General features: G+C 50.7%; 2 protein-coding genes across 4 annotated transcripts in view; one reads left to right on the top strand and one right to left on the bottom strand.

Moving 5' to 3' along the window:
• Positions 1 to 5484, top strand: part of CARMIL1 (capping protein regulator and myosin 1 linker 1) — a 52803-nt gene extending 47319 nt beyond the window's left edge. For both annotated transcript variants that reach the window (XM_078875933.1, XM_078875932.1), the window contains 3 exons: positions 457 to 552; positions 889 to 1002; positions 1233 to 5484. In XM_078875933.1, the coding sequence (XP_078732059.1) occupies positions 457 to 552; positions 889 to 1002; positions 1233 to 1498 (476 nt within the window). In that variant the 3' untranslated portion in view covers positions 1499 to 5484. The remainder of the gene's footprint in view (positions 1 to 456; positions 553 to 888; positions 1003 to 1232) is intronic.
• Positions 5485 to 9031: 3547 nt separating this feature from the next.
• LOC144946766 (sorting nexin-21-like) lies at positions 9032 to 15963 on the bottom strand. Of its 2 annotated transcripts, none has more exons than XM_078875928.1 (5): positions 15583 to 15963; positions 14875 to 15314; positions 13876 to 14033; positions 12061 to 12486; positions 9032 to 11606 (listed from the first exon to the last, which is right to left on the bottom strand). In XM_078875928.1, exons 2-5 carry the CDS (start codon positions 15251 to 15253, stop codon positions 11181 to 11183), a joined length of 1389 nt encoding a protein of 462 aa, XP_078732054.1. In that variant the 5' UTR covers positions 15254 to 15314; positions 15583 to 15963; the 3' UTR covers positions 9032 to 11180. The 2 variants fall into 2 exon arrangements, with proteins under 2 accessions (XP_078732054.1, XP_078732055.1); XM_078875929.1 differs by having other exon boundaries at positions 15594 to 15963.
• Between the last annotated feature and the right edge of the window lie 85 nt (positions 15964 to 16048).

The raw sequence follows: 16048 nt of genomic DNA, 5'->3' as shown, positions 1-16048 counted from the left end.
GCTGATCGGATGTGTTAAAAATACTTTTATTAGCAGGGACAGATATGGGAAGGAGGCTCTTTGCCTGCGTATTCAGTACTGTGATCGATGCACATGTCCCTGCGTTCGTCTGCATGGGTTACACATTTTTATTTCCTCTGCTGCACATGGTATTGTCTGTGGGGTATTGTCTGTGGGGTATTGTCTGTGGGGTATTGTCTGTGGGGTATTGTCTGTGGGGTATTGTCTGTGGGGTATTGTCTGTGGGGTATTGTCTGTGGGGTATTGTCTGTGGGGTATTGTCTGTGGGGTATTGTCTGTGCGGTATTGTATGGGAGGTAATGCCTGTGTAGTATTGTCTGTGGGGTAATGTCTGCGTGTCCTGGTGTGTCGCCGTCTGTCCCTGTATGTCGTTATTTTGCTCTGTGTGTCCCTGCCTGTCCATGCGTGTCCCTGTGTGCCTCTGTGCATCTCTAGAGGAGAGTGGGGACTCCGTGTCCCTGGGCCAGGGACGGTCTCCATCGGAGAGCAGCGCCACTCCGGGCCACAGCAGTCGCTCTGCCACCCCCGAGGGCACGCAGCCACATGCAACCCACACGCAACCACATGCAACCCACACGCAACCACATGCAACCCACACGCAACCACATGCAACCCACATGCAACCACATGCAACCCACACGCAACCACATGCAACCCACACGCAACCACATGCAACCCACACGCAACCACATGCAACCCACACGCAATCACATGCAACCCACACACAATCACATGCAACCATGCGCAACCTCGCTGATACAAATATATTTGCATGCAAATATGCGCATTCACCAGAAGCACATTGCAGGCCAGGTGCAACGGCATCGCCACTTGACTTCTTGGTCCATCGCATTGTGTGCCGAGCAGGTGAGCTCTCCGGTGACGACCTGAGGACGGACACCGACAACGAGCTCGAGCAGATGTCCCAACGTAACAACAACCTCACCAACCCAGCCCACGAGCAGCTTGCTCCCCTGCCGGGTAAGGCCCACGGTTGGACCGGTGCCACGGTCTTAAGTCTTTTTGTCAAATTCCCCAAAAAGAAATTACTCGCAAATCACTCGGCTGGGAAACGCAACGCGCTCGTCGGCCCTCAACTGCAATATACTCAGCAGGAGCCTCCTGAAAAAGGTCTTGAGACTCGTTGAGGTTTTGCTGGGTACACAGGCGGAAAAATAATAATGACATCTGTGCGCGTGCGTGCGCTGCAGGCACGAACGAGAAGCGGGGAGCGCCGGGCCCTGGCGCCGAACTTGCTTTGAGCGGCGGCGGCGCGCACCGCGGCCACTCCGAGGCGGCGGGCGGCGATGGCGACGAGCTGGCAGCGGCCTCCCGCGCCAGGAAGAAGGTGGTACAACGGCGGAAGGCGAGCCAGGACGGATCGGGGGGCGGCACGCCGCACGGGGCGATGATGGGCACCGGGGCGGGGGGCCCCACGCACCGCGACAAGTCCAGCGACTCGACGGACGAGGGCTGATCGTCGCTCGAGAGAGGACGCCATGGATGTGGGACAAGGGACTCCGCCGTGCTCACGTCAGGGCCCGCTGATCGGTGGCCCCGAGGTGGTTTAAGGTCACTGGACCATTTGTATCCTCTGGATTCTGTGCCAAGCCCAGTCTGCTGTTACTCTGCAGTCGTTTAATCTCTTGTCTATTTCAGACTCCGCCTTTTATACGTGACAAACGGTGGTGGAAATGTGCCGGTATACGCCGGTATGCCATACCGGCGCTTCCGGAGCACCAAACACGCGTGTTCTGACACTTTTCGGAACCGTTTCCTATTCCCGCGCCGCGATGTTTCCGCACAGGAGAAACGGCAGTGATCAATGGGCAGCAGCAATGGGTCGGATTCACACCAGCGCCTCTGCACTCACGTTCCCACCGCCGGTGACAGACACACGGCAGTCTCATTGCCGGCACTACAACGCAAGGCCGGAGGCACGTGTCTGCGTTTACGCGGGAAAAGCACAGGGATGCCCAAGTGGAGAGATGCCTGCATGCTGTGGAGCATTTCTTGGGGAAGGCACCAATCAAATTGCAGGGTTTGGTCGTCGTTGACATCGTTTGCTCGTTCTGTGGTTGATTTTTATGTTGCAGTTCATGTTCCTTGCTGTTTTGTGTCTCGCTCGGGGATTCAGTGCAGGGTCGCCACCTGTGTCCGGGTTTTACTCAAACAGTCCGGGAATCGGGTGTCTGTGTTTGCGCGCCGGTAAATGATTTGTACCGAGGTCTGGCTGGTACTAGAGTTGTATTGAACTTTATTACAATGTGTATGGCACAGTTTTTGATAATCGGCCTTAGGCTCATTGAGAAATATCGCTGGGTTTGTTCAACCGTGGGAAAAGGCGGTGACCCGATTTGAATGTCTTGCGCTTACGTTCGTGTGCATTGTACTACTGCACAAGTCTGTAGTGTAAATGAGATGAGCAGTCTAACTACTCAACAGTAAGCAGTTTGTAAATAATGATATTGCCAATTAGAATTATTATTCATGCAAATAAATCTTAATGACTAATTTGACCAAGAGGGCCCATACTTTTATCATTGACATTTTACAAGGGTTCAAATAAGGTGTGGGATGATGTAAAATATGATTTCATTCGTATTTTTATTTCCGGTACTAACTCTGTAGGTGATTGCTTGGAATATGGATTTAATTATACCTGGTCTCATAGGTTTTATGGGAAATTACCAAAACATTATTACAGCATTCTTAACACTGCCAAATTACTCCCATCCACCTCACAATACCCAGATACCACACAGCACCACACCCACACCACACCCCATTTACACCACATCCCATTTACACCACACCCCACTCACACCACACCCTACCAACACCACACCCCCACCCACCCTGCCTACACACCACTCGACACCATGCTACACTACCCAGACACCTCACACCACAACGACCTTGCACCCCAAGTACACATCTCACATGCCAGGCCTCCACACACCGCCACCTACACACCACCACTATGCTAAGACACAGTAACATACGTGTACAGGGACTCCTCTACTTACGAGCATTCGACTTACGAACTTTCAGAGATACGAACAAACTTCTGTAGAACGTGAAGTACCAGTGGCATCTACATCTACGGGAGATTATACAAATTTTAAAGCCATTCTCCTTGTTTAGTGTACATGCCATAACAACACGTTTGGAATCGACAGGAGTAAAGTCGGACTTAAGAACAAATCGACTTACGAACAGACCCCTGGAACCTAACACGTTCGTAAGTAGAGGAGTCCTTGTACAAAGTTTATGAATAGTTGCCGAGCACAAGGCCAAATGTCCACAAAGACAAGCGACCAACAACAACACATGGCACCGTCGAGAGTTTACGATAATAATGAACACGCGTCTTGGATTGGGCGAAGTTGTTACAATGGTTTAGGAAAAGTGCCAACCGGAGGGAATTCCAAAGTGGAGCAGTTCACGAGGGAAGACGCAAAAAGAGAAGCGTCGTGAACGACAGCGTGGTGAGTGGGGCGAGTGTGGTGAGTGAGTTGGGTGAGTGGGGCGAGTGTGTGGGTGGGTGGAGTTGTAGCCTGGGGAGCTGCTGGGGAGATAAAGGCGGCCGGTCATGGTGTTGACCACCCACCCCCTCGTGTGTCATGCCGACCTTCATAGGTGCTCGCTAACAGCACTTGCCTCAACAGTCTGTTAAGGCTATACGGGGGATCTTTGTCTTTGTTATAGCTTGCAATGCGGGGGTGAGTGGGTGTGCGAGTGGGTTGTCGTGACGTGCAATTTGGATCGGATGGAACGGTCAGTCTGGTCGATCGAGTTCTACCGCATCAACATCTCAAGTGTGTCTCCGTCGCGCAGTCAAGGTGGCTTACTTTGCTCTGTGCCCTGCTGTCAAGATGTCGTCCGATACTTCGTGCACTTCGAGCTATCTCGATGCACAGGAAGGCTGCCAGTGCAGCTGTAGCTTCCAATAATCTGGCTGCCTTCATGGTTCCATCTGTACGGGAAGTCTGTGGGCAGGGTGACCTTACACTCACCTGACAATCACCAAACGCTGACCTGACACTGATAACATCACAGACGTCAGACACCACTCACCAGATTCCACTGAGCATGAAACGCACCAGACTCGCCGCTCCACCGTGACACGATCCTCCATCAACTCTGCGTCGCACGTGACGTTACGACGTGCAACGGCGGCACAGCACTCGTCGCGATTGCCACGCCGGTGATCGTTTCTGAGGTCCAGGGTGAGAGGTCATAGGTTGTACACACGTCAAGTTCAATACCAAAGATCCCCGGGGTTCTTGTGGTCAGAATGAGACCTGGCCGAACCCGGTGCGACGCAGATTGCCCTTGCGAGTGACTGACAGACGAATGGAGGTATTTTGTAGGTTTCGTGTAGACAGTGCCGGATGAAAAAAAAAATCTTAAAACACAGATTTTCAACTTGCATAGAAAAGTAATCGTATTTTTTCATTTGCTATACAGCCAGATAATACGACAAATCGCTAACCTTAAACACCAAGTCGTTCATAAAAGTTGGAGGCAGTATAGTACTATAGTAATAGAGCAAGTGCAGAATCACTGAAGCGGAATTGATAGCTTGAAAGCATTTAGCACGGGCCCCTTGAAAGTGCGGGGCCCGTAGCTACTACATATGTAACTACTTGTGCTACTAGGATAATCCTGCACTGCGTATAGATGGTGACGCATGCGTGGTCGTCTTAGAGGGAGTGATTGTGCACTCAAACGTGTTTGATGTTATCGGTTAAGAGTTGTCAGACGCGCCCTGGTTTCATCCGGACAGACCACGAATTGGCATCTGTGTCCGGGTGGCAGGAGCTGATTTGTTCCGAGATCTCGTACCGGAATCGTGTTGAACTTCATCACGGCAAACCGCACAACTTTGATAGTCGACCGAGGCTGACTTGGAGAAATGTGTCCAGAGGCAATATTATTGTTGGGTGTTACCGCCACTAATGCCACTCGTGACAATGACAGTCGTATTCTTAACCATTTTTATTTTTCAGAGTTAACCGACGCTTGTGGATTCAAGGTTGACCCGAGTCGGTGGGTGTATCACGCCTGATCTTTGTGTCATTTGTACATCGAGACGCGGTAGGGGGAGTTGTGGGTGCCGCTACTTTGTCCACTTGAGCAGGGGGGTCAGACACTTTTGGGCCAGGCCACGTTATCGTGAGAGCGATGGCCAAAACCCATTGATCAATCACCCTGGGTGGCGATTCGCCCCATGGTTGATGGTAGAGACAAATGCACATGTTTTTGCTATAACAAAGGAAAACACGCAGACTGAAGCGAACAACGCTTTTAATGAGAAGCCTGGCCCTTTCACTTGCCTGGAAATAAGTCTTTGCGCTGTTGATTTACAATGTACAATAATCACAAGAATCGCCTGCCATATTTGTCTATTTCTTTTTTTGTATTAACTTGTGTAAAATAATAAAAGTATACACTTGGGAGTGCTTGGTTTGTTTGCTGGATGCTCCGTGCTTTAGCGCACTTGCACAGCGGCCCGTCGTTTGCCATGTGTGTCGTATGGAGAGTGCCGTGACGTCCTCGTTGTTGGTGGATAATGTGCACTATTACTGCGAATCACACGAATGGGTAACAGGTTTTTCTATTTATTTTAGAAATGTAAGTCTCGCAAAACTAATCACGAAGCCGTTATGGCAGAATTACAGAGACCGAACTAGAAAACACGGGATAATGCTCGTGCCCGGGTCAGAATGTGACCAGGGTGGAAATGATGTAATAAGGAGGGTGGACAAGAGCACGTCGGAGTGTTTTTTTTACTGAAGTTGATCGTGAAAAGAAACATTCCTGATTTGCCTCAATAATAACAATGTCGTTCATCGTTGGATCACTACCCCGCTCCGGTCTGTACGCTTCAGAAACAACACGGGTCATCCATGAAGAATACAAACCAAAAAAATGTTTAAAGTACACAGAAGCGTGGAAAGATGCATACTTGAAATGAAATTGAGAGACAGGGGAGGGAGAAACGCGTGGATTGGAAGGCCCCTACACCTGTTGGTGCCGTCACCCACGCTGTGAGGAAGAGTAGGCTAAGGGCAGGAAGCACCACAGGTGGAGTTCGACTTCTACATTTGGGGGGGGGGAGGCAGGAGTTCGTTTTGTCCCTCACAGTAGGAATCACGGGTGCATACAATACATTTTAAATCTTAATTGTAAACACCTGGAAATCAATGTGTAATGAGATGGTGACATCTACTGGTTGGTAAGGGGTAGCACGGGTCCCCAAAGGGGAAAGTATCTGGACCAAAAGTGGGTCCGGCCGAGAAACTCCCAGAACCGGCTGGAAAGTTCCACGAGAGGGCGTGGCCGGAGGCGTGGCCTAGGGCGTGGCCTAGGCGCGCCTGGGAGAATATAAGCGGAGGAGGACTCGGGGTCGGTGTGGGGATCATTGGGTCCGGACTGCGTCGCTGTTTGCCGTCGTCTCTCTCTGTCGTTCGGCCACGTGGCGGATCTCCGGCGAAGCTCCACCGCCCTCCCCGGCACGCCGTCAGCCAGCGGCGAGACCGGGAGCGGACGGGCGGAAGCCGCCGTGTGACCGGCCGTGTGTGTAGTCTGTAGAACGTCACACCTAAGTGTGTACCTGGAGAGGAAGCCGATCACGTTGGCCTTGGCCGTGCCGTACGTGGAATAAAGAAGAGCACCCTCTACACGACGTGTCGTGGAAGTCGCTCATTACAAATGTATAAATACTTTTATAATAACGTGTCCAGTTTGGGGGGGGTTCGCTTTGTCCCTTACATTAGGAATATGATTAATGTATTGTTTTATCTTAATTGTAAACTACTGAAAACAATTTATTAAAGGTGCCCAGTTTAGGGGGGGGGCATTCCCCCCCCCGTACCCCCCCAAACCCCGCCCATGGGCAGGACTCTCCATGGCGAGAAGAGATCATTGGCTGTGGGTGAAAAATAATAATTGCTTGGCGAGGCCTTAAATCAGCAGTGCAGAGCACGGCACGTTCCGTCACCTTCGAATTTGAGGACAAGAGAGTCTGTAAGTTTATACTGGTAGGAACCTCCTGGATACACCAGCCCACAGGGGATTATTGTGTCCGTCCGTCGTGCATCCAAAAATGGGAGGGGTGGGGCTGGGTGGACAGGGCTGGGTGGGGAGGGGCTGGTCACCCCGTGGTGCCCTTATAAAACTCAACGTTTAACCTACTCATGCCGGCTGGTGCCCGCCCTCACAGTCGGCCATATTTGCAGAATACACCACACCGCCGTTGACCCTGGCCATTGACCAAGCAACCCAACGTTCCTACCAGCTCCCTCCGCAGGAATGTGTTGGTACTGTATGGTCTATGGGTTTCTGTGCAGGTCTATAGGAATGTAATGGTTTAAGGGTTTGTCTAAATATCCTCTATGATGCTCTACTCATTAGCCAGTGTCACTTCCTCATCATTCAATCTCACTACTACTTATCCATGTTCTACCTCTTGCCATCTATCCTCTCACCCAGTTCTCTGCCTCAACTCATCTCTGATGCCCTTTCTGGGTCGCATCGCCGAGTTGGGGCTCCTGTGTGCGCATGCGCGTGTGTGGGGGGGGGGCGATAGTGCAATGGTTCGCGTGCTGTTCCACCAACCTGATCACCCGAGTTCGATTCCTGCTCACGGCCAACACCGGTGGGCCTCCCCTAGGTCGGCTCGGCCTCAAAAGAGTACCTGGTGCAGTGTGTAAACATCGCCACTGGGGAGACAAAGGCGGCCGGGCGTGGTGCTGGCCACCCACCCCCTCGTGTGCCGTTCCAGCCTTTATAAGCGCTGCTCGCTCACAGCACTTGCCCCAACAGTCTGTGCAGGCCACGAGGGAGATCGCTGTCGTTGGTGTGTGTCTCTGTGTAGTTTAATAACGCTTCCCTTTTTGTTGCACCATAACATTTCATAACACTAACCGTATGGGCATTTAAATAGTGCTTTTTTGTTTCGACGTACGAATAGATCTAAATAACTAATCCGGTTCGAAAGTGGATGACTGATCTACAATATTTCTTATAAGTTTAACAATGCTTCCCCTTGTTGAACCATAACATTTTATAACACGGTGACCGCACGTGCCTTTAAATACGGCACATTGCTGTTCCCGACTTATGAGCAGTTAGACGGAACCCGTTCGTAAGTCGGGGACTGCTATACGAAAAATATATGTCCCTGAAAATATGTATTGTAAGTCCAAAATGAGTATTAACGTCACAGAGGAAATTGTTATTACTATTTTACTAAACTATTTCATTTTACCAGGTAAGGCCCACTGAGCTATATAGCTTTTTTTAGAAGCGGCCTGGTCGCAAATGATAGCTCAACAAAGTGGCTTACGTGGAAATGTATCGCAGCCAAATACTCGAAACACATTATTCCAAATGTGGAGGTACACACCAGAGGACCCGGAGAAAAATCCGCGTAACGACGGGGAGAGACACGCAAGCTCCAAATATATCGGCGTCTGTGTCGAGATTGACCTCACAACCTCCTGTATACCTGGCGAGGCAGTGAACATCTCGCCCACGCGAATACCACGGTGGCGAGATGTTAATATGTACTCGAAGCACTCTGGGAGCAAGCTGCTTTCAAGTTGTTCGGAGCAGGATGCAATGTAAGACTACTGCTCAAACTCCACAAATGTTACTGTGCAACACAACTGATTAACATCAGTGGGGAATGTAACACAATAAATAAGCAATCCGCCTCGTTCACATGTCCTGACACTCTACCTAACTCGTAGAGGAGGTATTTGTTACACATCCAATCAGCTACTTGGAGTGTGTCTCAGTGGCAGCAGTGGTTCAACACAAAGCAGGCGATTGATCCGCATTCGAGATTCAGTGTCTCCTCGCCCAGTTCGGTTTGCTTGAACCAGAGTTGGTGGCTGGCAGATATTTAAAGGCAATCTTTCGTGCTGCCTGTTTTGATGCACTTTACCTGCACCCGTCTTGCACATTCTTCAACAAGTAAAACTTAAAGTCACAGTACTCATGTTTTAATATATATTTTATTTTGATCATGAGAATATTTAGCATGATTGATTTAGATCAAAATATCAGCATAAAAAAAACCTTCAACTGCTCGTTCCAACAGGCACTTCACTCTTGACGCTTAATGTCACGACTTGCACAAACAGTGCAGAGATGATGGCAGCATTATTTCCGTGTTGTATTGCATTTTATTGCTAATTCTTGTTTGATAAACACACAAAAATCAACCTCTTCATGTTAGTAAAAGGCACCGTTGAGTGTTAAGGCAATCAAACCGTTTACTCGTAAAAATGTGCAAGAGCTCTCGCATAATGCTGTTCCTGGTTTCAAGTGCGATCATCTCTTCTCAGTAAACCAGCTCCAAATACTGACACGAGGTGCACAAGTTTCCAGCTTTAAGCAGATCAAAATTAATATAATACCGTCTTCCCTTTTCACGGCCACAGGAGGTGCAGCACGTGGATGACAAACTACAAGTGTACCAGTTGTCAGTTAGCCGTGTCAGTTTTTCCTTGGAATTATCCGGCTGCTTGATTTGGCCTAAAACTTGTTTGTGAACCGTCATGTAAATTCCTCCATTGGTATGTTCGCCAAGCAAGCCTTTTTATCGTATCAATTTTAGAACTCAACAGACCAAGAAGAGTCATTTTCAATCACGTCCTGGGTAAGACAATAATGTCAATTGATAAACACTCATGAATGAAGTTGGTCCAACGTCCCAAGATAGGACAAGCGCTTCGGATATTGCGACTGCCGGTTCCTGGCTGCCGCCCCCCTTCGTGGTTCACCACGCGCAAAAATAAATCACGTTACAAATTCCTACAGCGTTTTGAGGTGGAATTTGTATGTCACGATTGGCTATGTATGGTGCAAAAGAAGTTCAGCATGTACAACTAAAATTAATCATTGATATAACGGATACGACAGGATAAGATATGCATTATAGGTATGAATTGCACTATCTAGTGATGTACTAGACGTTTTCATGTATACAATGACATCAGCACAAAATCTCCAAATCAGCATTTTTACGAAATTCAAAGCAAGTCTGTTAACGTGTGGTTTAAGATTTGATCCATTTACAAAAGTGCAAACTAATACTATAGACCTCCCTTTGCATGTTATTTATACTTCATCACCAATTGATCAGCATCATTAAACCACTGACAGATTTTGTTTTGCTCGTATTGGTACATTTCACTTACACGGACTGAGGATGTCAACTTTTGTATTACACTCCTACATGTAGCAGTGCTGCAAACACAATAGTAGCGCTTATTTGAGTTCCTGAGAGAGGAAATCAACAGAGAGAGATGTTTTCCACTGATTAGAATTACATTCAGAGACACATAGGGTTGAGAACATACACATGTCAATGACGTCCAAACATTTAAGGAAACAAATGGATGTGGACAGGACGCATCACGGCTAGAAGGGATGATGGCCGATGGTGTTGAATGGAGCGGCAGCCGAGGGATGACACGTGTTCGTTTCATCCTTTGGCTGTACTATAAATGGCCAAGCCACTCAAGTAGGCAACTATGGTAACATATCTCATTCCAGGCCAGAGCGTGGTGTCCCTTCATAAACTAGGGTTGTCACAAACGATAACCCGCAAACCTTTGTTAAAATTACCGGTTCTGAAAGTCGGGGACGGCCATACAATTTCAGTGGAATTTTAGTCATGAATGCGCACCGATTCAAATGCACAAACATACAAACAGTACAGCAAGTGGGGGACAGGCATTGGAGTGAGGGAATTAATCAACTTTCCCAATTATTTCAACTGCTGCGCCACGATATGGAATCAAAACGGTGACCTATGGATTGCAAGTCCGGTGTGCCACTCACCATTATACCATGGCAGCTCCCTTTCTCAGTTAAAGAGGTAAACATGTTACATGTTTTTGTTTTGCTAGAGACACTGTCTATGTGCAGCACACCGATAACCGATGTTAATACTGGGTTAAGTTTCATGCGGTTACCACCGGCAAAACAAACATTACTTTAACAACCCCTCTATAAATGTTTCGGTCACCTTTTGCACAAATCTACGACATCTTTGTAACCTGCAGAGAATGGACGCAGCTGCTCAGGGTGTCCACGGTTCTCTGCACAGCCATTATAACGACGACGACGTTGGCTTTTCACTGGAGATGTTGTTGGATGACCCACTCTTTGAGAGACAGTGGGCTGCGGCACCCCGCACCTCGGCGCCCCTGCAGTCGCTGCAGCCTCGCTTCGCTCTCCCTCTTGTCCAAGCCCAACTGCCAGGACAGGTGCACGTTTGCACTTAGCAGAGCAACAAGAAGGTCGCCCCACTGCCCGCCGTTCGCCTTCCTCGATGCGACTCCACCCGAGCCCTCGACGCCGGGGCCACCCCGATCTTCGGCGGCCGTGTTGGCATCTTCGTCGTCATCGTCCTCATCGTCAGCGGAGCCCATGACCTGGAGGGCTCGCTGGCAGTGTCCCTGCGCTTCGTTTCGTCTGCCCAGTGCTTGACAGCACGCCGCCAGTGCAGACAGCGTGGGAGGAAGCTCCCACTTGTGTGATGAAGGAGGAATGATCTTTTCCTGCACAGGAAAGAATAAAATGTCACAAAGTATCGCATTGTAAGGTTTCATGCCTCTTAATGTACGTTCCAAAATGTACACTATTTTACAAATGGCTCACGGGGCGATGACATGACCCAGCAGTTCCATGTTGGTTGATCTTGTTGCAGGACACCGTGGTTAATACTTCTTTGCGTAGTATTTTATGGTAAATTTCGCACCGCACATAGCCAACCGTGCTCATCGGAGGTGCAGGGAAAAAAAACAAGGACACAATAACTAAACACAAAAAAATACTACACGCTGTGTGCTTCACAGTGTACCGGAATTATGGTACAAATATGCCGAATTTAAAAAATTACCCGTATATTATTTAATTGCGATCACATATACCAGCATCACCACCCCTTACTGCAGACTCTTGTCTGTGAAACATATGTACCCAAAATGAGTGTTAAACATAAAAAAAAAGTACCTGCAGATGCAAGGCATTGGTGAGGCTCTGCAGGGCTCCATCGTAATCCCCTCCGCGGATTGCACTGTGTCCAGCTTTTAAATCCGGCAGGCAGAAGAAAGCCCAGAGGCTGGGGGTGCCACGTACGGAGGGTATCTGCGTGATGTGTGACAGGTATTGCTCGAATGCCCGACTTCGCCGAGCTATCGTCACGGCCGTGAAGTTCCCGGCGATTTTCTTGGAGGGAAACGAGACCGAAGAGAGTTGTCTGGCGCACTGGCGGCGGTAGCGCGTGTTGTTGTCATCGTTGTCGTCCGATTTGTCGCCATTTGCAGGGGCAGAGCGGAGGAGGGCCTTGTGCAGGTGGGAGAAATCTGAGTACCGACGGTTGATGGACGCCTTCTTGTCATCGAGACAGCCATTCGCTACTACGAGCACAGTGTACAGCTGCAAACAAAGACAAAGATCCCCCATATAGCCTAAACAGACTGTTGAGGCAAGTGCTGTTAGTAAGCACCTATGAAGGCCGGCATGGCACACGAGGGCGTGGGTGGCCAACACCACGCCTGGCCGCCTTCGTCTCCCCAGTTGTGATGTTTACACACCACACCAGGTACTCATTTGAGGCTGAGTCGACCTAGGGGAGGCCCAGGACCGGTTCAGATAATCGCCACTGGTGTTGGCGGTGAGCGGGAATTGAACTCGGGTCGCCGGGTTTGTTGCGCAGCGCGCTAACCGCTACTCTACCGCTCCCACAGTTGCACGCGCACATACACGCACCGGTATTGGTGATCAACAACAGCAGTCACTTCTACAGAAAATATTTACCGAGTGGTTTAATCTTGAATGGCTTAATAATACTGGGACCGAATAAAGCTTGAATCGTGTTGTACATCTGCACACTTCTGCAGGAAACCCATTTTTAGAGACAAATTGCTTTGACTTATGTCGTTTTAATATTCGTTGCAACTTTCAGGAACACATCCCCCACGTACACTGGGGTATTACTAAATTTCTAATCTGCATAAGGAGGCATCGAAGAAGCTTGGTTTTCTTTTCCGTGCCATAGCTTGTTTAACGCCAAACAATTATTACATTGCACAGCACAATTATTACTTCTGCTATACAAAGCATACATTCGGCCAAAGTTGGAATCCTGCTGTTGTCATATCTGGGGGGAAGCCCCCAATTCCTACCTCACTTGCACTTGACAGAGTTCAAGGCGTGCCAACCAATAACACCGCGGAAAATTGCCTTGGGTGCAATATGCTGCCTTGTAATCATATTCTCCACTGCGGCTCGGATTCTGGTGTCTACCAATAAAAAAGCTAAATTGGGTCAATGGCAGGTGTTTGGAACCGTTGGCCCAACGTGCCATGTTTTGGGAAAGGCCTTTGTGATTCATTGCTAAAATGCAGTTGGCTGAAAACAGGCCCAAAGGCCCAACATATTAAGCACCCAGCAACAAACAGTCCTACCAAAGTTGAAATAATTAGGTTGTTAATACGCGTCTTGAATTGAGAGATGTTGTTATATAAGAGCTTTGGAAAAGGAGACGCTGGGAGGGTATCCAAAGTGGAGCACTGTGGGGGAACAAGCAGAGAGAGAAGTTTGGCGATCTGCAGTGTGGTGGTTGAACACTGTCCCGACAGGACAAAATAGTCTCGTAGACCGAGTTCTCAACACGGGTGGAGGATTCGATGTGTGAAGTTGACGGGAACAGTATAACCATGGGTAGTTACATTATCGAAGTGATAAGGAAGCTACTGAACGCTGGCGAGCGAGTGACTGGTGCAAATGAGGGTGTCCGCTTGGACGACACGTATAATTGCGCACCACGTATTTGGAGCCGGACTCCTGCACCACGTTCGCTGCCACCACCTCGAAGGTGAGCGAGTCACCGCGCTGCTGCTGCCGCCGCTGCTGGTCGCGCTTGCACCGGAACGAGGCCTGCAGGGCACTGGTGAGCCGTGTCGAGTCATCTGCTCCGTCTCCTGTCCGTGACGCACATTTGCATGTCTGTCGGCAAAAAGTACTACTCCAATGCCCAGGGCAATGTTCACATTTAAAATTGATTTCCTGCTCAAATGAGCATTCGCGCAGCGCTCAATCTCATGTTTACGGCTCTGAATGAGTGGTAGAAATTCCACATTCCTATGACGAGGGTAAGTCTATCCATAGGACAACAAGTGTTGACTTCTCCCAATTTGTACTTCTTTTATAGACGGAGGACGGACGGATGGCGGGCTGAGTAAACTCCCAATCCCAAATTGAATTTGCAACCTTTACGTGGTGAGCCAATCTGCTGCTGTATAGCGCGGGTCAGGAGATTCTCCTGGGACAGGAGACTCATGGGGTATTTGACGATTCTCAAGAAACCATATCTATAAACCTCTTAGTTCATACCTGTCAACCCCTTACCAGTGCCTACCTTATTACAGACCAATTCAGACCTTACTGGTCACCCCGTGCCCCTTGTTCATCCTACAAAGTCCCATCGCAAGGGAGAAAGACAAACAAAAAGACAAACAAAAATTGTCCGCATTGAAACGGCTCTACGCCGCATGGACCTGAAAACTCTATTTCCCTGTACACGAATACGGGGTAAACCGTACGGGCTGGCAGCCGTGTAAGTTCAACAGCGTTGGTTCAAGGCAGCCTGTGCCCTGCTAGCGAGACACTGAATGTCCACACCAGCCCACGCACGGCTCTCGCTTGCGTTGACCCAATGCTGCCGATGAGACGCGCTTCGCAGGAAGCCGAGTGCCCGTGCGCTAAAGTCGGCTAGTTGGTGTCGTGGGCGCAACAGGAGCTGCGCTCAAACCGCGCGCGTACCCGCCGCCTGCTCGCCTCCTCCTCCATCTCCACCTCCTCCATCTCCACCTCGTCCATCTCCTCCTCGTCCTCCTCCTCCCCCCGCCGCGAGCTCCACCTCCGCCGGGAGCCCCCCGCACTCGGCGTGCTCCGGCGTCGCTCTCCCGGACTCGTCCGAGTCGCCGCTCGACGGATCTCGCGGCGTCTCGGGCGAGTCGAAGCTCAGGGTGCCCCCGAGGCGCGCGGCCACGCGGCACGCCTCCTCCTCCTCCTCGTCCTCCTCCTCCAGGCCCGGGGCGACGTCCCCCGGCCGCGACTCCGGGCCGGGGGACCCTCCCCGGCCACGGCTCTTCTTGCTGCCGCCCCGGAGCTTGCGAATGATCCTGGAGGCCATGGCCATGGTTGTCGGGGTGCGGAGCTCACCGGCTGGTGGCGGCGGTGGATGTACGGGATGAGAGCCACTGACGGGACACAAGGGAGGGGGTGGCAGGAGGCGGTCACTCGTGGCACCGCAGCTAAGAGGTCTCCACCTTCTCCAGGGGGTCTCCGTCTGGCCCCCGGCTCGGCAAGGACTGTCACCACCGGCAAGGCCGCCGCCAGAGGCAGCGCCACGAGTCGCATCACGGCTGCCACTTGCTCGGTCAACACGCAGAGGCCAATTCCGGCACTGCCCTCGCTAAACAACAACAGCAACAACAGCAGCAGCAGTGAGTTTACCCGTAGCCTTACCGTGGCCTTACCGTGGCTGCTGCCGCTACTCATGCGGGGGGGAGTCGCGGGGTCCTCGAGTCGCATCGCGACTCCACCAAAGGCGGCGTGAGGGGGGGGTGGTGACACGCGGGGTTGAATTCCCTACAGCGAATAGGCCCCGCCCCGCGCTTGCCGATTGTATTCCCTACAGCGAATAGGCCCCACACCGCGCTTGCCGTTTGTATTCCCTACAGCGAATAGGCCCCACCCCGCGCTTGCCGTTTGTATTCCCTACAGCGAATAGGCCCCACCCGCGCTTGCCGTTTGTATTCCCTACAGCTCTTGGGCGACAACGGCCGTGTTCCCGTTTTTGTATTCCCCACAGCGGACACGCGGGCTTCGTGACGCCTGGCGCTGCTCGGGCGCGTTCGAGAGCGTGGTGGGAGCGGGGGGGAGGGGCTTGGGGGGGGCTTGAGGGGAGGGGCTTGGGGAGGGGCTTGGGGGG

This window comes from Lampetra fluviatilis, chromosome 42 (genome assembly GCF_964198595.1).
Source record: "Lampetra fluviatilis chromosome 42, kcLamFluv1.1, whole genome shotgun sequence".
Classification (NCBI taxonomy): domain Eukaryota; kingdom Metazoa; phylum Chordata; class Hyperoartia; order Petromyzontiformes; family Petromyzontidae; genus Lampetra; species Lampetra fluviatilis.
The sequence above is the reverse complement of the archived record's forward strand: the minus strand, read 5'-3'. Positions and strand labels throughout refer to the sequence as shown.